We start from the raw sequence: 26,721 nt of genomic DNA, 5'->3' as shown, positions 1-26,721 counted from the left end.
CAAAAAATAGTTAATAAATAACATTTCCCACATGTCTACTTTACATCAGCACAATTTTGGAAACAAAATTTTTTTTTGTTAGGGAGTTATAAGGGTTAAAAGTTGACCAGCAATTTCTCATTTTTACAACACCATTTTTTTTTAGGGACCACATCACATTTGAAGTCATTTTGAGGGGTCTATATGATAGAAAATAATGAAGTGTGACACCATTCTAAAAACTACACCCCTCAAGGTTCTCAAAACCACATTCAAGAAGTTTATTAACCCTTTACGTGCTTCACAGGAACTGAAACAATGTGGAAGGAAAAAATGAACATTTAACTTTTTTTTGCAAACCTCTTAATTCAGAACCATTTTTTTTATTTTCACAAGTGTAAAAACAGAAATGTAACCATAAATTTTGTTATGCAATTTCTCCTGAATACGCCAATACCCCATATGTGGGGGTAAACCACTTTTTGGGCGCACTGCAGAACTTAGAAGTGAAGGAGCGCCGTTTGACTTTTTCAATGCAGAATTGGCTGGAATTGAGATCGGACGCCATGTCACGTTTAGAGAGCCCCTGATGTGCCTAAACAGTGGAAACCCTCCACAAGTGACACCATTTTGGAAACTAGACCCCTTAAGGAACTTATCTAGATGTGTGGCGAGCACTTTGAACCCCCATGTGCTTCACAGAAGTTTATAACGTAGAGCCGTGAAAAAAAAAATTGCATTTTTTCTACAAAAATGATCTTTTTGCCCACAAATTTTTATTTTCACAAGGGTAACAGGAGAAATTAGACCACTAAAGTTGTTGTGCAATTTCTCCTGAGTACGTCGATACCCAATATGTGGGGGTAAACCACTGTTTGGGCGCACCGCAAGCTTGGAAGAGAAAGAGTGCCGTTTTACTTTTTCAATGTAGAATTGGCTGGAATTGAGATCGGACGCCATGTCGCGTTTGGAGAGCCCCTGATGTGCCTAAACAGTAGAAATCCCCCACAAGTGACCCCATTTTGGAAACTATACCCCCCATGGAACTTATCTAGATGTGTGGTGAGAACCTTGAATGCCCAAGTGCTTCACAGAAGTTTATAATGCAGAGCCGTGAAAATAAAAAATATTTTTTTTTCCACAAAAAAGATATTGTAGCCCCCAAGTTTTTATTTTCACAAGGGTAACAAGAGAAATTGGACCCCAAAAGTTGTTGTCCAATTTGTCCTGAGTATGCTGTTACCCAATATGTGGGGGTAAACCACTGTTTGGGCGCACGGCAGAGCTCGGAAGGAAGGAGCGCCGTTTTGGAATGCAGACTTTGATAGAATGGTCTGCGGGTATTATGTTGCGTTTGCAGAGCCCCTGATGTACCTAACCAGTAGAAACCCTCCACAAGTGACCCCATTTTGGAAACTAGACCACCCAAGAAACTTATCTAGATGTGTGGTGAGAACTTTGAATGCCCAAGTGCTTCACAGAAGTTTAGAATGCAGAGTCGTGAAAATAAAAAAACATTTTTGTTTTCCACAAAAAAGATATTGTAGCCCCCAAGTTTTTATTTTCACAAGGGTAACAGGAGAAATTGGACTGCAATAGTTGTGCAATTTATCCCGAGTACGCTGATGCGCCATATGTGGAGGTAAACCACTGTTTGGGCGCACGGCAGAGCTCGGAAGGGAAAGAGCGCCTTTTTGGAATGCAGACTTTGATAGAATGGTCTGTGGGCATTATGTTGCGATTGCAGAGCCCCTAATGTACCTAAACTGTAGTAACCCCCCACAAGTGACCCCATTTTGGAAACTAGACCCCCCAAGGAACTTATCTAGATGTGTGGTGAGAACTTTGAATGCCCAAGTGCTTCACAGAAGTTTAGAATGCAGAGTCGTGAAAATAAAAAATATTTTTTTTTTCCACAAAAAGATATTGTAGCCCCCAAGTTTTTATTTTCACAAGGGTAACAGGAGAAATTGGACCGCAATAGTTGTTGTCCATTTTATCCCGAGTACGCTGATGTGCCATATGTGGGGGTAAACCACTGTTTGGGCGCACGGCAGAGCTCGGAAGGGAAGGAGCGCCTTTTTGGAATGCAGACTTTGATAGAATGGTCTGTGGGCATTATGTTGCGATTGCAGAGCCCCTGATATACCTAAACTGTAGTAACCCCCCACAAGTGACCCCATTTTGGAAACTAGACCCCCCAAGAAACTTATCTAGATGTGTGGTGAGAGCTTTGAATGCCCAAGTGCTTCACAGAAGTTTAGAATGCAGAGTCGTGAAAATAAAAAATATTTTTTTTTTCACAAAAAAGATATTGTAGCCCCCAAGTTTTTATTTTCACAAGGGTAACAGAAATTGGACCCCAGAAGTTGTTGTCCAATTTATCCCGAGTACGCTGATGCCCCATATGTGGGGGTAACCCATTGTTTGGGCGCACGGCAGAGCTCAGAAGGGAGGGAGCACCATTTGACTTTTTGAGCGCAAAATTGGCTGTCGTGTTTGGAGACCCCCTGATGTACCTAAACAGTGGAAACCCCCCAATTCTAGCTCCAACCCTAACCCCAACACACCCCTAACCCTAATCCCAACCTGATCCATAATCCTAATCACTAACCCTAACCATAATCACAACCCTTACCCCAAAACAACCCTAATGTCAACCCTAACCATAACCCTAATCAAAACCCTAAATCCAACACACCCCTAATCCTAATCTCAACCCTAACCTCAAACCTAACCCTAATCCCAAACCTAACCCTAATCCCAAGCGTAACCCTAATGCCAACCCTAACCCTAATACCAACCCTAATCCAAACCCTAACCCTAATCCCAGCTCGTTTTGGACAAGAAACGGATCCTGCAAATGTGCCCGCAGGATGCGTTTTTTGCCCATAGACTTGTATTGCCGACGGATCGTGACGGATGGCCACACGTCGCGTCCGTCGTGCACTGGATCAGTTGTGTTTTGGCAGACCATCGGCACAAAAAAAGTTCAATGAAACGTTTTTTTGTACGTCGCATCCGCCATTTCTGACCGCGCATGCGTGGCAGTAACTCGGCCCCCTCCTCCCCAGGACATAGATTGGGCAGCGGATGCGTTGAAAAACTACAGCTGCTGCCCACGTTGTGCACAATTTTCACAACGTGCGTCGGTATGTCGGGCCAACGCATTGCGATGGCCCCGTACCGACGTAAGTGTGAAAGAAGCCTAACCCTAAATTTAGCCCCAACCCTAACCCTAAATTTAGCCCCAACCCAAACCCTATATTTAGCCCCAACCCTAGCCCTAACCCTAGCCCTAACCCTAGCCCTAACCCTACCCCTAACCCTACCCCTTCCCCTAACCCTAACCTAACCCTACCCCTAACCCTACCCCTAACCCTACCCTAACCCTAACCCTACCCCTAACCCTACCCCTAACCCTAATTTTAGCCCCAACTGCTGTTCTCTTGCCGGCCGGCAGATGGAGACTGATGGCGGGCGCACTGGGCATGCGTCCGCCATGTTCTTCTGCCGGCGGCCAGGAGGAGCAGCAAGAGGATCCAGGGACACAGGTGAGTTTTGTAGGGTCCCCGAATCCCCCTATTTCTCTGTCCTCTGATGTGCGATCACATCAGAGGACAGAGAATGACACTTTACTTTTTTTTTTTTTTTTGCGGTCGCCGGTAAACAGTTAATTACCGGCGATCGCAAAACAGGGGTCGGTAAAACCGACCCCGATCATGCTCTTTGGGGTCTCGGCTACCCCCGGCAGCCGAGACCCCAAAGATTCTCCCGGTGCCGGCCGGCGGGCGCACTGCGCATGCTCCCGCCATTTTGAAGATGGCGGCGCCCACCGGGAGACACGAGGAGCATCGGGGGAGCTAGGTGAGTATTGGGGGGCCACCTGGGACCCCTTTTCTCTGTCCTCCGATGTGCGATCACATCGGAGGACAGAGAAATTAAAAAGAGATCGCTTTTTTTTTTTTTTTTTGCGATCGCTGGTAAACGGTTAATTACCGGCGATCGCAAATGCGGGGTGGGTTAAAACCCCCCCGAATCATGTTCTCTGGGGTCTCGGCTACCCCTGCAGCCGAGACCCCGGAGAAAATCGGCCTCTGGGGGGTGCTATTGACTTTTTCCACAGCGCCGTTAATTAACGGCGCTGTGGTTTAAGTACCCTTAGCGGCCGCCGTTAAAAGGCGTATCGGCGGTCGCTAAGGGGTTAAACACTTAGGAAGTCTTTGCAGGTGTTTTTGTCAATTATTCTAATTTACTGAGATAATGACTTTTGGGTTTTCATTGGCTGTAAGCCATACTCATCAACATTAACAGAAATAAACACTTGAAATAGATAACTATGTTTGTAATGATTCTATATAATATATGAGTTTCACTTTTTGTGTTGAAGAACAGAAATAGCTTAACTTTTTGATGAGCTTCTAATTTAGTGAGAAACACTTGTACATGCTCTATCCATGTTTTTGAAGAATATAATACACTAGTTGGCAGCCCGATTCTAAAGAATCGGGAGTCTAGAATCCATATATACTTTATTTATTCAAATGTAAGAATAATACAATTAATAAATAATAGTAAGAAAGAACAAAAATAATAGGCAGTATATGGAGAAAACACCAAACAAAAGTTCAAAATTGGTGTGAAAATGTCACTGAACCACTTCACAACTAAATATATATAGTTTTGGTAAATGGTATTATCATTTTTTTGACGAAATTCGTCAGGAGCTTGAAGAGCAATGTCACTGGGCCCGCCTCCATGCAGTAGAAACTTGCTGTGAGGTAAAAATTCAAAAATCACACCAAAATGGCGGGCGGAGTGTGTCACAGTACGGCACGTTTCTGATTGGTCGCTTGCAGCAGGCGGCAACCAATCAGACACTGGACACTGTTGACGTCACTTATCTCCGGACATTAGCTCCGGACATTAGCTCCGGACAAAGCCACGGAAGTTGGCACAAATTGCAGGAAGTAGTATTCTAGGCAATTATATATTAGATAGCCATTATAGTCTATGGACATGTTCACCGGTGTGTTGTTCTTTGGACAGATTTTTTGCAAAAAAAATGGTCAATTTTTGTTCATTAAATTGTTTCTCAAGTGAATGGGTCCATGAAAAAAAAATGGATTGCATGCTGATGCCATTTTTTGGTTGTCATCCGGGTGCTGTCGGTTTTTTACTGTTAAATGAATAGGAGAAACTTTCAAAATGTATATATTTTTACGAGAAAAACGGGTGCCACACTGACTACAATTAATAATAGTTTGATCTAACAGGCTAATAAAATGTGGTCCTTTTTTCTCATACATCGACGATTTCTGTCTTTTAAAGGGACTCAATACAGAATGACTGTTTATACTAAGTACCGCCGCCCAGTGCATAATGAAGAGGTCAATCATTTAATTGCACCTGCAAACATGCTTGTTTTCCCTTATTCTCCACTCTAACTCTTCTTTGATAGCTCTGACTTCATAGAGCTAGAAATCGGTGGAGATAGATACAATCCAAGCAGGTGGGCCGTTGTTTATAAATGTTTGGCCATGCCATGGGTGCACCGTGCATCTGTACTTGGTTTGAACAGTCATTCGCTGCTGACAAATTCACATCACATGACAAAAAAGGAATGTTCACATTTATGCTACATTTGAACATGCATTCTGTTGTATACATGCATTCTGTTATGTACTCGTTTTTTCAGACAGTTTTATTTGTTTTTTCTACAGTTAATCCCTTTGTCAGCGGTTGGGATAAAAAATGTTCTAGAAATCCTGATGACTGTCAACAGGCGACAAATATACGCTTGGAAAAGGTATGAATGATTTCCTTACTGCCAGCTTTGGTAGCCTATTAGGTCCTGTCATAAGCGGAGTCTAACATACCCCCTGTAAGTGTAAAACGGACAAGTCTAATGCACCGCAGCACATGTGTATTGCTAGTATTACGTAGACTAGCGATTAAACCACTGAAAGTTCATGTCCTACAGTGGGACTAAGTAACAAAAAAAAAAAAAATAAGAAAATTAGTCCAAGAAAATTAGCAAAAATATATAAAGCTAGAACAAGTGTGAAGTGTAAAGATTAATTTAGAATTAAAACCAGAATTGAACCAGAAGGAAACTGATGGTAACTGGACACAGTCACTGTAAACAATGTTTCTGTTTGTTTTCACTTTCACCCCTATAATTCTTCACTTTCTGCAAACTACCCTAATCCCTACTCCTCTTCAATCCTCCCCATTCATCTCACCTCCTCCTTTGAACTGTTCCTTATCTTACAATCCTCTGTCTCCAAGCACAGACAGCCACCTCATGCCCTCTCCTGCTCCTGCTAACACTTTCTCTGCTCCTTCTCACTGCTGGTGATATCTCTCCAAATCCTGGTCCTCCTGACCACAATCTACTCACATTCTCTTCCCTCTCCACTCCTTGTCTACAATCCCCACCCCTCAAACTTGCACACCCTCGCAGAAATCTTAAACACCTTGATCTACATTCACTCTCTGAATCCCTCCTCCCTCTCACAGACATAAGTTCTCTACACAATGCGGATGAAGCTGCCACTTTATATAATACCACAATAGCTGCAGCTATGGAATCTCTTGCCCCTCTCACACACCAAAGCTCGCAAAATCAACAAACAGCCCTGGCACACCAGCCTGACCAAAGAACTGAGGCGAGCTTCCAGGGCTGCAGAGCGGAGATTGAAAAGATCTTATTCCAACGAGCACTTTATCACATTCAAACAGTCCCTCACTACTTTCAAGACCACACTCGCCACAGCTAAACAAACCTACTTCTCATCTCTCATATCCTCCCTGTCTCACAACCCTAAACAGTTATTCAACACCTTCAACTCTCTCCTCCGTCCCCCAGCACCTCCTCCCTCCCCACTCATCTCAGCTGAAGACTTTTCCTCATTTTTCAAGCAGAAGATTGAGAACATCAAACAGTTTTAGTCGACAACCCCCAGAACCCTTCCTCCCAACTACCAAGCCCTCCACCTCGAAAACCAACTTCTCCACCATTACAGAAGATCGACTCTCCACTCTACTTTCAAAATCGCATTTCACCTCCTGTGCACTTGACCCGATTCCTTCCCACTTCATCCCAAACCTCGCCACAGTCTTCATCCGAACTCTAACCCATCTCTTCAACCTATCACTAACAACTGGTGTTTTCCCATCAAGCTTTAAACATGCCTCAATCACACCTATCCTCAAAAAGCCCTCTCTTGACCCATCCTCTGTATCTAGCTATCACCCTATATCACTCCTCTATGCCTCAAAACTACTGGAACAACACGTCCATCGTGAACTGTCCTCCCATCTATCTTCCTGCTCCCTTTTCGACCGCTTACAATCAGGCTTCCAGTCACACCACTCCACTGAAACTGCCCTAACTAAGGTCACCAATGACCTCTTAACCGCCAAGAGCAAGCGACACTACTCTATCCTCCTCCTCCTGGACCTGTCCTCTGCCTTTGACACAGTGGACCATTCCCTATTACTACAGACCCTCTCTTCCCTTGGCATCACAGACTATACTGGATCTCGTCATACCTAACTGACCGAACATTGAGCGTCTCCCATTCACACACCACCTCCTCACCTCACCCCCTATCTGTCGGAGTCCCGCAATGTTCAGTTCTAGGGCCCGTGCTCTTCTCCATTTACATTTTTGGCCTGGGACAGCTCATAGAATCTCACGGTTTTCAGTATCATCTCTATGCTGATGACACACAGATCTACATCTCTGGACCAAATATCACCACCCTACTAACCAGAATCCCTCAATGTCTATCCGCTATTTCATCCTTCTTCTCCGCTAGATTTCTAAAACTTAACATGGACAAAACAGAATTCATTGTCTTTCCCCCATCTCACGCGATCCCCTCAACGAACCTATCCATTACAGTAAACGGCTGCCCACTCTCCCCAGTCCCACAAGATCGCTGTCTCGGGGTAATCCTTGACACTGATCTCTCCTTCAAACCACATATCCAAGCCCTTTCCACTTCCTGCCGCCTTCAACTCAAAAATATTTCATGGATCCGTACATTCCTAAACCAAGAATCTGCAAAAAGCCTAGTCCATGCCCTCATCATCTCCTGCCTCGACTACTGTAACCTCCTGCTCTGTGGCCTCCCCTCTAACACCCTCGCACCCCTCCAATCTATTCTAAACTCTGCTGCCCGACTAATCCACCTGTCCCCCCGCTATTCCCCGGCCTCTTCCCTCTGTCAATTCCTTCACTGGCTCCCCATTACCCAGAGACTCCAGTACAAAAGCCTAACCATGACATACAAAGCCATCCACAACCTGTCTCATCCATACATCTGTGACCTCGTCTCCCGGCACTTTCCTGCACGCAACCTCCGATCCTCACAAGATCTCCTTCTCTACTCCCCTCTTATCTCCTCTTCCCACAATCGCATACAAGATTTCTCTCGTGCATCACCCCTACTCTGGAACTCTCTACCACAACATATCAGACTCTTGCCTACTATCGAAACCTTCAAAAAGAACCTGAAGACCTACCTCTTCCGGCAAGCTTACAACCTGTAGTAACCACCGATCGACCAAACCACTGCACGACCAGCTCTATCCTCACCTACTGTATCCTCACCCATCCCTTGTAGATTGTGAGCCCTCGCAGGCAGGGTCCTCTCTCCTCTTGTACCAGTTGTGACTTGTATTGTTCAAGAATATTGTACCTTTTTTATTATGTATACCCCTCCTCACATGTAAAGCGCCATGGAATAAATGGCTCTATAATAATAATAATAAATAATAATAATAATAACAAAGTAAATCCCCCAAAAAATAACGAAATATGTTTCACTGCTAAAAATGCTGTTTTTTTTTTGTTAAAACAAAAGAAAGTACAAATTTTATGTATCACAACACCCAGAATGAATCAATCTATAAAACTGTTAAATTATTTATCCCTTATGTTGAACTCCTGAAAAAATTATAAAAACAAGCCAAAAATGTTTTTTTTATCATGCGGATACTAAAGAAATGGAATAAAAAGTGATTGAAAAATTGAATCCCTAAAAACGTCAACTAGGTCCTCTAAAACAACAAGCCGTCGTATGTATTTTTACGGTGAAAAAATAAAAAAAGTTATAGCTCTTAGAATATAGTGATACAAAATCATATTGATATTTTGTAAAAAGTAGCTTTTATTGTACAAAAGTAACAGAACACAAATCTGGTATTTCTGTAATTGTATTGATTCTAAGATCAAAGTTGTCTTATCATTTTTATTGCACGGTGAATAGTGGAAAAATAAACAGTTCCTGAATTACTCTTTGTTTTTGTTCACTCTACCGCCCAAAAATTGAAGATATGGAAATGTAATGTAACCCAAAATGGTAATTGTAATAGAGAAAATATGAAGTTGGGTTCTTTAACCAAGGTGAAATTAAAAAACTGAAACAAAAGCAACATTTTAGTGAAAAAAATATAAAATGGTGTTAATTGCTGTAAAACATCTGAGGGATTAAATAAACTTCCTGAATAGATTTTGAATTCTTTGAGAGCAGACGATTTTAACTTGGGTATTTTGGGGGGTTTCCTGACCTATTAGCCTCTCAAATTCACTTTAAAGGGAACCTGTCACCCCGTTTTTTCAGATTGAGCTATAAATACTGTTAAATAGGGCCTGCGCTGTGTGTTACTATAGTGTATGTAGTGTACCCCGATTCCCCACCTATGCTGAGAAATAACTTACCAAAGTCGCCGTTTTCGCCTGTCAATCAGGCTGGTCAGGTCGGGAGGGCGTGTTCACAGCGCTGGTTCTTCCTCAGCTTTACGTTGGTGGCGTAGTGGTGAACAAGCAGCGCGCGATCTGCGCTGTCATCCCTTTCGTCGGTGGGGGCGGCCATCTTCCTGGGGCCGAGCGTGCGCAGATCGAGTGCTCTGCTGCACGGGGCTTCAGGAAAATGGCCGCGGGATGCCGCGCGTGCGCATTAGAGATCGCAGCGGCCATTTTCCCAAAGCCGAGATGCAAACTCGGCTTTGGGAAAATGGCCGCCGCGATCTCTAATGCGCACGCGCGGCATCCCGCGGCCATTTTCCTGAAGCCCCGTGCAACAGAGCACTCAATCTGCGCACGCGCGGCCCCAGGAAGATGGCCGCCCCCACCGACGAAAGGGATGACAGCGCAGATCGCGCGCTGCTTGTTCACCACTACGCCACTACGCCACCAACGTAAAGCTGAGGAAGAACCAGCGATGTCACCACGCCCTCCCGACCTGACCAGCCTGATTGACAGGCGAAAACGGCGACTTTGGTAAGTTATTTCTCAGCATAGGTGGGGAATCGGGGTACACTACATACACTATAGTAACACACAGCGCAGGCCCTATTTAACAGTATTTATAGCTCAATCACAAAAAACGGGGTGACAGGTTCCCTTTAAAAGTGAACCAGTTACTAATAAGAATAGGTTTTGTAAATTGAACAAAGAGAAAATTTGCTTCTAAACTTTTAAGACTCTAACATCCTACCTAAATAACAATAAGTGGCAATGCACTCCCTTGCCAGATTTGATCAAAAGTAACAAGCCAGCAACAGAATGCAATGTCATTCCACAGTGTGAATAAAGCAATAGTGACCAAAGATCAATTCTGTCCCTGCAAGTAACCTCACTGAGAGAGCGCATTATCACTGTGCATTGAGAAGAACAGTGCACAGTGACAGTAATTTACTGTGCATCCTTAAAAATTAAAATCCAATACATGCTAAACAGAGCAGGGACTAGCCCAGCCCCTGAAATAAATGACACTGATCACTCTTCACTTCATGGAGGGGGCAGAGGCTGCGGCACTGACCCCTGATAACGCTTCGTTTGAGTATGGGAAAAGCAGTTCCAGCTCCTTAAAATTCTTCTTTATTTCATCATTAAAAATATATGCACATGGTGTGCATGCTCCCTTGGATATATGCCAAACACGGACAGAGGCAACTCGTTTCGATGTCAGAGATCTTTGTCAGAGCCATGGCTCTGCTTTTCTTTTTGCCCATGGTTACTACGTCTGCTTGCTACGGAGTTCTGAGCACCTGCGGTGGTTACTGGTGACCTGGCTTTTTCCTTTTGTTCACTCGTTTGAGTATCCCAGCATGCACTGAGCAAGTAGTAGAAAAAAATAAAACAGTTAGTTTAGTTAGGGAATAATAGGACATTTTTATATACATTATATTAGAAAAAAAAGATCAGATTATGACATTAAATAGATTGGGATTTAGAATGAAAATAAAGCCAAGATTGCCATCATTATAATACACATATGGCTGACATCCAGGGGATATGAAGGAGAACCAATGAGAAGGTACAGAGGAAGAATGGTACAGAGTTAATTGGGCCTGCTGTGCTGCCTGGTAATATTTAGTTAAATTAGGAACCCCTAGGTCACCTTTCAGGAGGTGGTGGTACATTGTGGCCGTCTCCAGATGAAAGAGAGTTGCATTGTGTTGTTTTAACCCGTTCACGGCATGTGCCGTATTTATATGGCACAGATTGTGTCTTCCTCTTTGATGTAGGCTTCGATATGGAGCCCGCATCTTTTCTGGCACATTTCATCAGCTGACATGTGCCTCTAACAGCCACGTTTGGAATTGTGATCTACCCGTGGCTGTTAATATGTTAAATTCCACTATTAATCTCTGACAGCAACATTTAACATACATGCCCCGAAGCGCGTCATTAGATCCGCCCATCGGCACCCCGGTCACATGAATGCAGGGTCCGTTGGCATGAGACCGCTGTGGTTGTGTCATAGCAGATCTGCTATGAACGCCGCCCTGTGGCCAGCGTTCATAGCAGATGAGCATTTCTGCTACACATAGCTGGGCTGAAGCCCGGCTATGTGTAGCACAAGTGATCAGACGATTGTAGCTTCAAGTCACCTGGCTCCATTTTTTTTTTTACAAACTTTTATTTTTTCACCACTATACATGTTTGGTATCTGCAATCACTTACTGACCTGGTGAATCATAATGGCAGGTCAGTTTTAACATTTAGTGAACATGGTTAAAAAGTAAAAAAAATAATTGTAAAATTGCAGTTTGTTTTTGTGCAGAGCCCCAGAGACCTGGTCGTTGCAGTATGGCACTCTGCCGCTAAGGAGAGTGGCGGTACGTCTGATGGCACTAAGGAGTTCTCCTGACCAGGTATCACCAGAACACATTACACTTCACACTCCGGCCACTAGGGGGAGAAAAAGGCTTTATTTATTGGGCCACTCCTCACATTGGTAAAACTAGGGGCTGGGGAGGAAGTTAGTCAGAAGCTCACTGGGTTGGAACCAGGCAACATCCCGTGGCAGGGGGTGTTGCAGGGAGAAGGCACAGGGGGGTCCCTGTCAGGCGTGGGAACCTGGCAGGTGCCTAGCTGTTGTGAATTCTGTTATCGAACTCCCTCCTGTGGTCATGAATGGTACTTCGGCGAGTTCTGTCCATGGACTCCCTCTGGTGGCTGTGAGTGGAGCTGCTGCTTCTGAGGTTCCTTCCACAGGTGACGTAGTTTATTCTTTGGCTGGCTGCTCTATTTAACTCCACTCAGTTCGTTACTCCATGCCAGCTGTCAATGTTCTTGTACTGGTTCAGTTCGCTCTTGGATCTTTCTGGTGACCTGTCTACTCCAGCAGAAGCTAAGTCCCTGCTAGTTATTTATTTGTTCATGTTTCCTTGTCCAGCTTGCTATCATGATTCAGTCTTGCTAGCTGGAAGCTCTGGGATGCAGAGTGGCACCTCTGCACCGTGAGTCGGTGCGGAGGTCTTTTTGCACACTCGGCGCGGTCTTTTTGAAGTTTGTTGTGCTGACCGCAAAGATACCTTTCCTATCCTCAGTCTGTTTAGTAAGTCTGGCCTCCCTTTGCTGAAACCTGTTTCATTTCTGTGTTTGTGACTTTCATCTTAACTCACAGTCAATATATGTGGGGGGCTGCCTTTTCCTTTGGGGAATTTCTCTGAAGCAAGGTAGGCTTTATTTTCTATCTCTAGGGCTAGTTAGCTCTTAGGCTGTGAAGAGGCGTCTAGGCAGTGTTAGGTACGCTCCACGGCTATTTCTAGTTGTGTGATAGGATTAGGGGTTGCGGTCAGCAGAGCTCCCACTTCCCAGAGCTTGTCCTGTGTGAGTTTAACCATCAGGTCACTCCGGGTGCTCCTAACCACCAGGTCCATAACACCTAGTGAACAGAACAGAACGTAACGGAACCGCACCTGCACACCCTGCGGCGGTATCCAGGAGAGAGACACGAAGGGAAGGATATTGTGGAACAGTGTAAATGAGTTCAAGCACAAAGGAGAGCCAGTAAGAGTCATGCCGAGAGAGAGAGGCAACATCTTACTGAGGCGCATAGTCGGTGGCCGGAACACCGCAGGAGTAACTGACTTCAAGCCTTACTTCAAACTCCGCCGGACAGTTAATTATAGGTTGGCTGTCTACCTTAAATTTCCTAAGAAGACATAGGGGGCAACATTGGGAGAGGGGCGTATCTAGGGTCCCGGAAGACCTCCAAGCCTTCCCGTCATACGGGTGCGTCCTAGCCAAAACATACTGGGGGACGAGAAACTAGTAACACCTGGAACTGAAGAGAGAGAGAGCTGTAGAGAACGAACGAACGAGAACAGCAGTTTTGGGGACTATTCCGAATTCTCAGCAGGGTAGGACTACAACACACAGGCGCTAGTGGTAGGCAACGATTTCCATCTGCGAAGGAAACTCTGGATGTGCCCATCGGACCGGCCGGTCTCTGATAGCCCTGTTAAACGTGCTCTGGATTGAGGATCCTGAAGTCTTCAGTAAAGAGGTAAAGAGACTGCAACCCTGTGTCCTCGTTATTGCCTGCACCTCACACCATCACTATCCACCCTACTGGGAAGCCCTGGGGACACACTTCACCTGTGGGAAGTTATACCATCCAGCTGCCATTCCATCACCCCAGCGGACCCCACAGCAGTGTCGGTCACCCTGACCGACCACCACAGGTGGCGTCACGAACCCCTGACAGACTGTACCACCACCTTTATTGGATGCCCCTTAGCAGGGTCGCGGACCGGGCCTAGGCACCGTGACAGCCTCAGCAGCGAACCAGAGAGGCCCGGTACCGAGAACCCGTGGCCCTGTGTCTGGGGGCGATCCATTTGCATTTTCACCACACTTGGATTTTTTTCCCATTTTCTAGTACACTATATGGTAAAATCAATGGTGTCGTTCAAAAGTACAACTTGTCCTGCAAAAAGCAAGCCGTCATACAGCCATATTGACGGAAAAATACAAAAGTTATGGCTCTAGGAAGAATAAAAAATGAAAACACAAAAAACGAAAAATGTCTCAGGGATGAAGGAGTTAAAGAAGTCAGATGGCACAGGGACTGGTAGAACCTGGAATAGGTAAAGAAGTTTGGAGATGTCATTTTAACCCCTTAACGACCGCCGATACGCCTTTTAACTGCGGCAGTTGAGGGCACTTAAACCACAGCGCCGTTAATTAACAGCGCTGTGGAAAAAGTGTATAGCGGCCCCCAGAGTCAGATTTTCTCTGGGGTCTTGGTTGCTGGCGGTAGCCGAGACCGCAGAGAACATGATTCGGGTCGGTTTTTACCAATCCCCAGGTAGTGATCGCCGGTAAATAACCATTTACCAGAACCCACAAAAAAAAGCAGTTAATTACCGGCGCTGTGGAAAAAGTGTATAGCGGCCCCCAGAGTCGGATTTTCTCTCGGGTCTTGGTTGCCGGGGGTAGCCGAGACCCCAGAGAACATGATTCGGGTCGGTTTTTACCGACCCCCAGGTTGCGATCGCCGGTAAATAGCCATTTGCCAGCACCCGCAAAAAAAAGCCGTTAATTAACGGCGCTGTGGAAAAAGTGTATAGCGAGTTATGACCTGGTGGTCAGGACAATAATGGACCTGGTGGTTAAGAGCACACGGAATGACCTGATAGTTACTGATAATAAAGGACGAGCTCTGGGACGTGGGAACTCTGCTGACCGCAATCCCTAATCCTATCACGCACACTAGAAATAGCCGTGGATTGCGCCTAACGCTCCCTATGCAACTCGGCACAGCCTAAGGAACTAGCTAGCCCTGAAGATAGAAAAATAAAGCCTACCTTGCCTCAGAGAAATTCCCCAAAGGAAAAGGCAGCCCCCCACATATAATGACTGTGAGTAAAGATGAAAATACAAACACAGAGATGAAATAGATTTAGCAAAGTGAGGCCCGACTTACTGAACAGACCGAGGATAGGAAAGGTTACTTTGCGGTCAGCACAAAAACCTACAAAAAGACCACGCAGAGGGCGCAAAAAGACCCTTCGCACCGACTCACGGTGCGGAGGCGCTCCCTCTGCGTCCTAGAGCTTCCAGCAAGCAAGACAACAATAAAAATAGCAAGCTGGACAGAAAAATAGCAAACCAAAGAAATACAAGCTGGAACTTAGCTTCTGCTGGGAAGACAGGTCACAAGAACGATCCAGGAGTGAACTAGATCAATACTGGAACATTGACAGGTGGCATGGAGCAAAGATCTAAGTGGAGTTAAATAGAGCAGCAGCTAACGAATTAACCTTGTCACCTGTGGAAGGAAACTCAGAAACACCCACCAGAGGAAGTCCATGGACAGAACCAGCCGAAGTACCATTCATGACCACAGGAGGGAGCCCGACAACAGAATTCACAACAATAGCGGCCCCCAGAGTCGGATTTTCTCTGGGGTCTTGGTTGCCGGGGGTAGCCGAGACCCCAGAGAACATGATTCGGGTCGGTTTTTACCGACCCCCAGGTTGTGATCGCCGGTAAATAACCATTTACCAGCGGCCGCAAAAAAAAAGCGATTTCCCATTTAATCTCTCTGTCCTCCGATGTGATCGCACATCAGAGGACAGAGAAATGGGGTCCCCGATACTCACCCGTCTCCTCCGATGCTCCTCGTGGCTCCCGATGGGTGCTGCCATCTTTTTCCGGGAAAAAATGGCAGCCAGCACCCGGCAGATCTTTGGGGTCTCGGCTGCCGGGGGTAACCGAGACCCCAAAGAACATGATCGGGGTCGGTTTTTACCAACCCCTGTTTTACGATCGCCGGTAATTAACCGTTTACTGGCGACTGCAAAAAGAAAAAAAAAGCAGCGTGTCATTCTCTGTCCTCTGATGTGATCGCACATCAGAAGACAGAGAAATAGGGGGATTTGGGGACCCTGTTATACTTACCGGTGTCCCTGGGTCCTCCTGCGTCGCCTCCTGGCCGCCGGCTTCTTCCTCCGGGAAGAAAATGGCGGGCGCATGCGCAGTGCGCCCGTCGTGATGTGCCGGCTGGCAGAGGAAGATTCTTCCTTTCGTTTTATTTTGGTCACTGTAAGATCCTATCACAGTGATCAAAATAAAAAAAAACAGTAAGTACCCCCCCCCCTTATCACCCCCTTAGTTAGGAAAAAATAATAAAAAAATGTATGTATTTCTATTTTCCAATTAGGGTTAGGGCTAGGGTTAGGGTTGGGGCTCAAGTTAGGGTTAGGGTTGGGGCTAAAGTTGGGGTTAGGGTTGGGGCTAAAGTTAAGGTTAGGGCTAGGGTTAGAGTTGGGGCTAAAGTTAGGGCTAGGGTTAGGGTTGGGGCTAAAGTTAGGGTTGGTGCTAAAGTTAGGGGTAGGGCTAGGGTTGAGGCTAAAGTTGGTTAGGGCTGGAGCTAAAGTTAGGGTTAGAGTTGGGGCTAAAGATAGGGTTACAGTTGGGATTAGGGTTGGGATTAGGGTTGGCATTAGGGTTACATTTGGTATTAGGGTTAGGTTTGGGATTAGGGTTAAGGTTAGGGTTGGGGTTAGGGTTAGGCTTGAGGTTAGGGTTGAGATTATCATTAGGGGTGTGTTTGGCTTAGGGATTTGATTAGGGTTAGGGTTGGGATTAGGGTTAGGGGTGTTTTGGGGTTAGGGTTTTGATTATGGTTATGGATTGGGTGGGGATTACAGTGGTTTACCCCCACATATGGGTTATCAGCGTACTCAGAACTGATTGGACAACAACTTTGTGGGTCTGCACCCCTTCCCTTTGTCATTTCAAGTTATTCTATATCAAGAATAATTCTCATTCGTCTGGAAGGATCCATATAGTGGCAAAAGGCAGGTCCTACCACCTGACAGAAGCCTCCTTGAGATGCCGTGAGATAATTATGTACTACTAGATTGTGGCCCGATTCTAACGCATCGGGTATTCTAGAATATGCATGTCCCCGTAGTATACGGACAATGATGATTCCAGAATTCGCGGCTCATCGCCATGGCAACCATTATGACATCATCGTCGCTGTGCCCGTTGCTGATTGGTCGAGGCCTGGCGGCCTCGACCAATCAGACGCGGGATTTCTACGTCCTTTATGACATCATCGTCGCTGTGCCCGTTGCTGATTGGTCGAGGCCTTGCGGCCTCGACCAATCAGAGACGCGGGATTTCTACGTCGATGCTGTGCCGGTCTCTGATTGGTCGAGGCCTGGCGGCCTCGACCAATCAGAGAGCCGGGATTTCCAGGACAGACAGACAGACAGACAGACAGACAGACGGAAAAACCCTTAGACAATTATATATATAGACTAGATTGTGGCCCGATTCTAACGCATCGGGTATTCTAGAATATGCATGTCCCCGTAGTATATGGACAATGATGATTCCAGAATTCGCGGCAGACTGTGCCCGTCGAGGCAACCTTTATGACATCATCATCGCCATGGCAACCATTATGACATCTACGTCGATACTGTGCCCGTCGCTGATTGGTCAAGGGGAATTCGCGGCAGACTGTGTCTGTAGCTGATTGGTCGAGGCAACCTTTATGACATCATCGTCGCCATGGCAACCATTATGACATCTACGTCGATACTGTGCCCGTCGCTGATTGGTCAAGGGGAATTCGCGGCAGACTGTGTCTGTAGCTGATTGGTCGAGGCAACCTTTATGACATCATCGTCGCCATGGCAACCATTATGACATCTACGTCGATACTGTGCCCGTTGCTGATTGGTCGAGGCCTAGCGGCCTCGACCAATCAGACGTGGGATGTCTACGTCCTTTATGACATCATCGTCGCTGTGCCCATCGCTGATTGGTCGAGGCCTTGCGGCCTCGACCAATCAGAGACGCGGGATTTCTACGTCGATACTGTGCCCGTCGCTGATTGGTCGAGGCCTGGCGGCCTCGACCAATCAGAGATGTGGGATTTCCAGGACAGACAGACAGACAGACAGACAGAAAGACAGACAGACAGACGGAAAAAACCCTTAGGCAATTATATATATAGATAGAATGATGCACCTGCACAGTGTATATTTCTGCAGGGAGAGGAAGCAAAGCAGCAGCTTTTGCTGCAATGTCAGATTGGTTATTACCTTCAGCTTCTCTAGTGCACTCTTTAGTGCGAGCTGGCACCTTGACTATAGCAACTTGAAGTTGAGCCACCAAGTCTACATTTTTAACAGGTTTACCAGAAGAACCAATAAACTTTCTGCTCTTCCACATGGGACCGCAATCATGGAAAATGCAGAATGCGTGGCACTATCAGTAAATGCTCTGCCATTATACATGCCTCAGTGAGTGTTTTCAATTCAGCTTCCCGAGCAGACATCCTAGAAGGTATAGCTTTACTTTTTACCACCTCATGTTGATCAACTATTGCACAACCTGTATGAGATGCTCCATCTTTGTAAAACCGTGACCCATCTGGTGGCTCTTGCATATTGGCAAGTATTTGTGTTAAAACAGTTCACCCTTAACATGTCCCCCTGGATTTATGACAGTACAAACGGAAAAGGAGGTCATAACTTGGGATTCCTAGTGCTGGGACTGAGAGAATGGTTTCTTTCCGGTCCTTTTGCTTCTGTGGTCAGTTGGTATGGCTGACCCTTGTTTCACATTCACAACACATCAAATAGAGGGTGCATGATTTGTCAATTCACCACCAAAAAAACAAACACCATATATTAGAAGATAGTATAAACAATAAAACTTAACATTTAATAATTTTCTATAAAAAATTCACACCACATATGACCTTGGACTAATGTCAGTTGTTTGACAAGAAAAAAGATACAGGGTGCACTGTATCCCTAATCTATAAACTATCTATCCCCTACCTTGCTGCGGAGGTTGGCAAATCAAATTTGATTATTACCTGGTAATTGACACTTGTGTGATGTTTTATGAGCGCTTTTCACCTGTTGGGACCTGCTTTTGATATGTAATTGCTCACTTTGATCAGAGTATTATCCCCTTGCAAGTAGTGCAGGGTGCAATTAGGGAGAGGCTACACTGAGTGGGGGCGCCATTTGCGCAGGATTATAGGGTGCCAACCCGCGCAGACAGGTAGGGGTACCTAGGCACAAAGTATAGGCGTTCCGTAGTTCTTCCTTTTTGGGAATAGGTGCAATATATAGAAAGTGTGCAAATATATCTGTAGCACACACCAGTGCACCGGGGCATGTGCAATATACTTGGACACATGCTATCAATTATGATCTGAAATTATTTGTCTAGAATGAATGGTCTGTTGTTTGGTTTTTCTTTCCTGCACGTAAGGGCCCATTAGGGCGATTTAGGGAGAGCCTGCGTTGAACAGGAGCGCCATTGCACAGGATATAGGGTGCCAACCTCCGCAGCAAGGTGGGGGATAGATGGTTTATAGATTAGGGATGCAGTGCACCCTGTATTTTTTTCTTGTCAAACAACTGATATTAGTCCAAGGTTGTATGTGGTGTGAATTTTTTATAGAAAATTATTAAATGTTAAGTTTTATTGTGTATACTATCTTCTAATATATGGTGTTTGTTTTTTTGGGCGGTGAATTGAAAAAATGTTTCACCTTTATCTTATGATCTGTGATATGGTGCATGATTTGTGATGCAGAGGGAATCCATTCTCTACAGTAGCCGATCAGCCCTAGGGATGTTCTCAGTGTACTTATGGAAGTGGGCACAATTGCTTGGCTTATAGCCTTTTACCCTTTCTGGTGTTATGTGTTTCAGCTGAGGTGAAATGCAGCGACCTATCAAAACAACTTTTTCCTCTTTTTCTTTCTTTTTTTTTTTATTTAGCTGTTTATCTCTTGAAACCTTACGTCCTTCGTGGTACAAAAAGATTAGCAAAGAATCTGTTTCAATTAGACATACCTGGTTGCTCTCTGCTCAGGGGATATTATCTAATACACACCGGTACAGTTCCTGGCTTCAATTTGATGGATACTTGTGTTATCCTTAACAAACCAACATCTCTCTTATCCTTTACCCATACTGCAGCTGATATTTGCTTGAGCATTTGCTGAATGTCTTTATCTTTGTCAATTTGCAGTTTTTCATTATCTAGCTAAATTAGCGACATCATAGTGGAGAGGGTTGCTCCAGACAATAGACCTCTAACAGTAAGGCTAGGTTCCCATTGCATTAATGGGACCGCGCTAACGGACAGCGTTGCACGGCGAAATTAACGCTGTGCAACGTGTTCGTTAGCGCGCCCATTAACAGCAATGGGTACGCGCATCACTAGCGCGTGCCATTTTCGGCACGCGCTAGCGATGTGCTGGTGTTTTGTGGCGCGCCGCGGGCACTGCTTGCAGCGTCCGAGGTGCGCCTGCGGTCCGTTCCCCGCTCTCGCAGATCAGAGATCTGCGAGAGCGGGGACGTTTAACGCGACCCCTTTACAACACATTGCGTTAGCGCAATCCGCTAGCGCTAGGCGCTAAACGGATTGCACTAATGCAATCTGAACCTAGCCTAATACTTTTCTTCCAAACAATTTCAATAACTGCATTCATTGCACTCAGGATATCAGCACCTATCAAGCTTAGGACATTTATCTGTGACTAGCAATTGGGCACACAAGTCTGTGTTATGTGCTATTCACACATTCTTGGGTTCTGTTTCATGCAAGGGATAGACTGCCCCATCTGTCCCTACACCCTGGACTGTTTTCCCTGTCATGAATCGTTCTGGCATATCCATTTTCTTATATCAGTACGACTCGCCCCCGTATCAATCAGGCATTTTAACTGTGTGAAAGTGATAGCCATCCTGTGGGGCAACCACTATTTTTATTTACTCTTCTCTGGTGAACAATCCCATCTTTCCTTTTCTTCTCTCCCCCTGTTCCCCTGTGATATATACCTGCCCCCTGCACCGCAGTTTTCACAGCATTATTAAATACATCCAGAGGTACTGTATATTCACCATAACAGGAGTTGGCTTTTGCTGCTTCTTTGCACTCTTATTGTTAATCTGGTCTTCTATCCTCCTAAACATGGGAAATGACTGATCGAGTGTAGCATAGATACATTCTGGCCTCACTCTTCTCTTAATCCTGTCAGGAACATATTTTTAAGGAACCTAACTTCCCTATGATTTTTCAGGTCATAATCATGATCTGTGAACACTGCTGTACATTTAGCATAAAATCTGTCAATAGGCTCATCTGAACCCTGAAATACTTCTAGTAATTCTGAAGCTAAGTCCTCTGTCTGCTTTTTGGCAACCACAAGTAACCTGGCTAGAAATTGCTGTCCCAACTCCCTAGTTTTCTTTTCTGCTGGTATCTCCTGTATTATGGCATTCACCTGAACTGCTTTTATTTTCTCAGCTAGCAGCACCCCATCAGAGATGCGGCATAATGGTTCCAAATCATTCCACGCAGCATCATAGTTATCAGCTGTGCCCTCCATGGCTTTATAAATCCCAAGGGGATTTTTATACAGGTCTGGGAAGCTATTTGCCACAGCAAGTTGCTCAGATCCGCTCCATGGTTTATACTAATCAGTGGTATCTATCTTTGCGTTTTCCTCTCCAATCTCCTGTGATTTGCTGGCTATCTGTGTTATTACAGTGAGGGTTATTGCAGTGTCACCCCTCTCAGTCATAGCACAGAAGTCACATTGGGTTTTCCTTTATCTTGTGGCTTGTTACATTTATTATAGATCCAGGTAGTGAATCCCATGGCTCTTTTATTTCTCTGCCTATCCTGTTGATTGCCTGCGTGCACTGGGGGTTGTGGGTGTGTGGGACTACTTTCTGTAGCCCCCACCAACTCTTCACTGGACTGGTCATCTCCTATATACCTCCATTCGCTGTCTACTCTGCTTAGGACCAACTTTTTTCCCTGCTTTATTGTCACCCGGCGGAGGGGTAGGGGTAGTCTGTAAGTGAAACCTGTCCTCACTTCCTTAGGTAAGGGCTTCCTGCTACTGTTGGGGACTGTGTACTGGGGTGGAGAAACTATCTGGGGACCCCTTTGGTAGCCCAAGGTATTGATTTGTAGTTGAATATGTAGGAGGAGAGGAATCGTATGCTGGGAAGCCTGGCTGCATTTGCATTGGGACTGACACTGGAATCAACCTTCCTTTTCACATGCAGCCTCACTCTTTACTGGGCTGCTGCTGGAAGGGGGCTGATATCATCCCCCCTGTTACAGGGGCAGAGGTAGCTGCAAAGACACAGACTGACTCGGTAAGTGGGGCTGCTTGTGCCTGGGGGGGGGGGGGGGGAATGCTTCAGATCGCGCAGATCGCCTCCCATACATTCTCACATTGTAACTTCATCACATTTCTCATTCTCAGTATTTAAAACGGACCATGTCATTCAGAGGTTCTCCTGATCCATACTGCAACTTGCATCCCATAATCATATTTATCAATCCATGCGGCATGCTTCTTACTTAAATAGTTCCATCTCTCAGCATCCAAACATCCATTCCTTGGCATTTCTGCCTTTTCTAGAATTAGCTGTATCCTTATCTGCTTTATTTCCCACCAGGTCCTTTATCTTATATTTCGGATCCGTAATCTATCCTGACCTGGTTAATCTATCACCCACAACAGCTGTCAAAGGTAGCGACCCCTATCTTCAGCCCTGTTATGTATAAGCTGGATCCCACTGGTCTACTATCATAGCCAGCAATCCTGCTTCCAAAGCAATAAGCTGAACTGCAACTCTCTGTTCTGTCCTGATGCTGTTGCACACTGTCCTGAAAAGGTAGATCACTATGAACAACACAGTTCCAACCATAAGCGCTATATACTCCTCATACATCCTCATACATCTGGATCTGAGTCCTCACTAGACTCCGAATATGCAAGGTCTATTCCTGAATCCACTCCGGGTTCAATAAGATAATATTCGTGCGTGACATTATCTTTCCACCTTGGCATATACCATCTTTGGCATATACCATCTAGAGTCTAATATATCTACCCAGCTTCTGATCAAATAATCCATGAGGATGACTTACTCTATGAGAAGAGTACTCTCTGCGCCTATACCGGTGAACTGAACATAGACACTTTTCACACAGCATGTGGTGCACACAATGGAAGCATTTGTCTAATATTTCAATCACATCCATACACACGTTACTTCCTCGCTCCTCACATTTTATCAAAATGCTCTAGTGCCAATGGACAAAAACATAAATCACATCTATTTGTGGAATCTCTTACTTGGTTCACTATATCCTCTAATTCATTTCCTATCTGAGTATGGGATTGTAGACAAAAATGCGCATTTATGTTCACATAGATTGTCTTCACGTGTTCTTTCCCACTTCACTACAAACTCCAACCCGAGACCTTCCTGTAAGTTTTTTCAAGTAGCAACTAACCGGGGAGTTTTATCTTACTCACTGCTTTTATTGAGAAGGCTATTTATACATTGAGCACACATGCTCTGTACTCCACAACACAGATTCAGCAATATATCAGGAACGCATTATAATCAAAACAGTTCAGCACAGCTCTATCAGTACTACTTATCAATTAACAACTGACAAGGCACCAATAAACTCAACTAATATAATTAACTAACCAAAAGCAGAATAAGAGTAATAAAGAAGGAAAGAAACAATAGAACAAACATAGTACAAGTATACCAGAGCATAGCAGAGCAGGATCAAGACAATGTAATTACAATATTTACAGTTTTAACAAACATTGACATCATTACAAACAGACAGACATGAACCCTTATTATAGATAGAGACAAAACAAATGATGGAAAATCATCGTACTTCATAAACAAAACAATTGTTAAACAGCACTTAAACAAACAACATACAAAACAGACAAGCAAGAGACAACAAATAACAAATACTTTCTTTTACCTGAGGGTTTTCCCGTTAGAAATCCCCAAAGACTGACTCTAGAAAGCCTCCTTTCCCGGAGAGAAAACTGTGTGAGTAATTAATCTACTCACTTACCCGGGATCTGATTTTCTGTTCAGGAGTGAGGCAGTCAATTGTTCACTCTAAGATGAAAGTCGAAGGAGAAATTATATCTCGCTGGGGCCTCCAAGTTGTTAGAGAAGGGATTTCTAACCTACTCAGGTGTTCTCTCTTTTAGGTACCTAAGCGATGAAGCAATAATCAAAGAGACACACGCTTGTTGTCTGTCCAAATAGTCTCTGGTCTTATTTTGAGGGCTGGGCTTTTAAAGCCCCAAGATCAAAAGGAAATATAGAGTTACATAATAAATTGGCAAGGATGTATATATTATACAATGGGTTGTCAGACACATCGTGGTATACAAGATAAATTACATAAGAAAATGTCAGCATGCCCTGGTTCTGAGATTTTGGCTGAACATTCAGGATTTTTGGGTGGATGAATACAAAAACAGACATACATCGTTAGTCTACAAATAAACTACATGTTCTTGACCAATTCTGAGAAATTCTGACCACTACTATGTGGAATGTCCGGGAAATTATCCACAAGGAGACCCAGATGATAACATCTTGCACAATACTTGTTTTTCTGTAATTCTGTTATTTTTCTATTATCTAAAAAGTGAAGATTAACCATTTCTTTAATACCCCCCACATATGGGGTATCAGCGTACTCAGGATAAACTGGACAACAAATTTTGTGGTCCAATGTCTCCTGTTACCCTTGAGAAAATAAAAAATTGTGAGCTAAAAAATCATTTTTGAGGAAAAAAAGGATTTTTTATTTTCCCGGCTCTACGTTATAAATTTCTGTGAAGCACTTGGGGTTTCAAAGTGCTCTCCACACATCTAGATAAGTTCCTTCATGGGTTTAGTTTCCAAAATTGGGTCACTTGTGGGGGGTTTCCACTGTTTAGGCACATCAGGGGCTCTCCAAACGCGACATGGCGTCCAATCTCAATTCCAGCCAATTCTGCATTGAAAAAGTCAAACGGAACTCCTTCTCTTTCAAGCTCTGCCATGCGCCCAAACTGTGGTTTACCCCCACATATGGGGTATTGGCGTATTAAGGACAAATTACACAACTTTTTGGGTCTAATTTTTCCTGTTACCCATGTGAAAATAAAAATTTGGGGGCGAAAAGATCATTTTTGTACAAAAAATGTGATTTTTTTTATTTTCAGGGCTCTACGTTATAAACTTCTGTGAAGCACCTGGGGGTTTAAAGTGCTCACCACACATCTAGACCAGTTCCTTAAGGGGTCTAGTTTCCAAAATGGTGTCACTTGTGGGGGGTTTCCACTGTTTAGGCACATCAGAGGCTCTCCAAACACGACATGGCGTCCGATCTCAATTCAAGCCAATTCTGCATTGAAAAAGTCAAACGGCGCTCCTTCTCTTCCAAGCCCTGGTGTGCTCCCATACAGTGGTTTACCCCCACATATGGGCTATTAGCGTATTCAGGAGAAATTGCACAACAAATTTTGTGATTAATTTTCTCTTTTTACACTTGTGAAAATAAAAAAAAATGGTTCTGAAGTAAAATGTTTGCAAAAAAAAGTTAAATGTTCATTTTTTCCTTCCACATTGTTTCAGTTGCTGTGAAGCACGTCAAGGGTAAATAAACTTCTTGAATGTGGTTTTGAGCACCTTAAGGGGTGTCGTTTTTAGATTGGTGTCAAGTTTGGGTATTTTCTGTCATATACACCCCTCAAAGTGACTTTAAATGTGAGATGGTTTTGTACATTTTGTTGTAAAAATGAGAAATCGCTGGTCAACTTTTAACCCTTATAACTTCCTAACGAAAAAAAAATTGGTTTCCAAAATTGTGCTGATGTAAAGAAGACATGTGGGAAATGTTATTTACTAACTATTTTTTGTGACATATCTCTCTGATTTAAGGGCATAAAAATTCAAAGTTTGACAATTGCAAAATTTTAAAAATTTTCGCCATATTTCCGTTTTTTTCATACATAATCGCAAATAATATCAAAGAAATGTTACCACTAACATGAAGTACAATATGTCACGAAAAAACAATCTCAGAATCAGTGGGATCCATTAAAGCGTTCCAGAGTTATAACCTCATAAAGTGACAGTGGTCAGAATTGTAAAAATTGGCTCGGTCATTAAGTACCAAATTGGCTCTGTCACTAAGGGGTTAAGGAAATGTATACAACCTAGCCAGGAGATTTGTTGTAGGGAACTGAGTTTACATAGTGTTTGTTGGTAATTTGCAGTAAAGAGTGACTGGAGTCTAGCAGCCAACTTGACACCAAGGTAATATATTAGGTTTTAGCCTGTTGGAAGGGAAAATCCTGTTTTCCATGTGATATGACAAGGGCAGGAAGAGAAATATTCAGAGTTTGAGATTTTGATTGGTTGACTTTTAGACCAGCTACTAGTTTGAATTTGGTCACGGTGTGAAGTAAGGCATGGAGTTAGCAAAATATCATTAATGACCATAGAAAGTTTTTGTGTGAACATAGAACATTTTTGTGGGACTGACTCAAACTTCACGCGATGAATATTTAAGTTTGATTGAAGGCTCATACTTAG

General features: G+C 44.3%; 1 protein-coding gene across 1 annotated transcript in view; it reads left to right on the top strand.

Annotated features, from left to right (window-relative positions):
• The window catches only part of ZPBP2 (zona pellucida binding protein 2), a 148,153-nt gene that overhangs the window by 64,025 nt on the left and 57,407 nt on the right, over nt 1-26,721 (top strand). Inside the window, exon 4 of the mRNA XM_069754896.1 lies at nt 5,703-5,788. Within this exon, the coding sequence (XP_069610997.1) occupies nt 5,703-5,788 (86 nt within the window). The remainder of the gene's footprint in view (nt 1-5,702; nt 5,789-26,721) is intronic.

Source organism: Ranitomeya imitator, chromosome 2, assembly GCF_032444005.1.
Source record: "Ranitomeya imitator isolate aRanImi1 chromosome 2, aRanImi1.pri, whole genome shotgun sequence".
NCBI classification, from domain to species: Eukaryota; Metazoa; Chordata; class Amphibia; order Anura; family Dendrobatidae; genus Ranitomeya; species Ranitomeya imitator.
The sequence above is the reverse complement of the archived record's forward strand: the minus strand, read 5'-3'. Positions and strand labels throughout refer to the sequence as shown.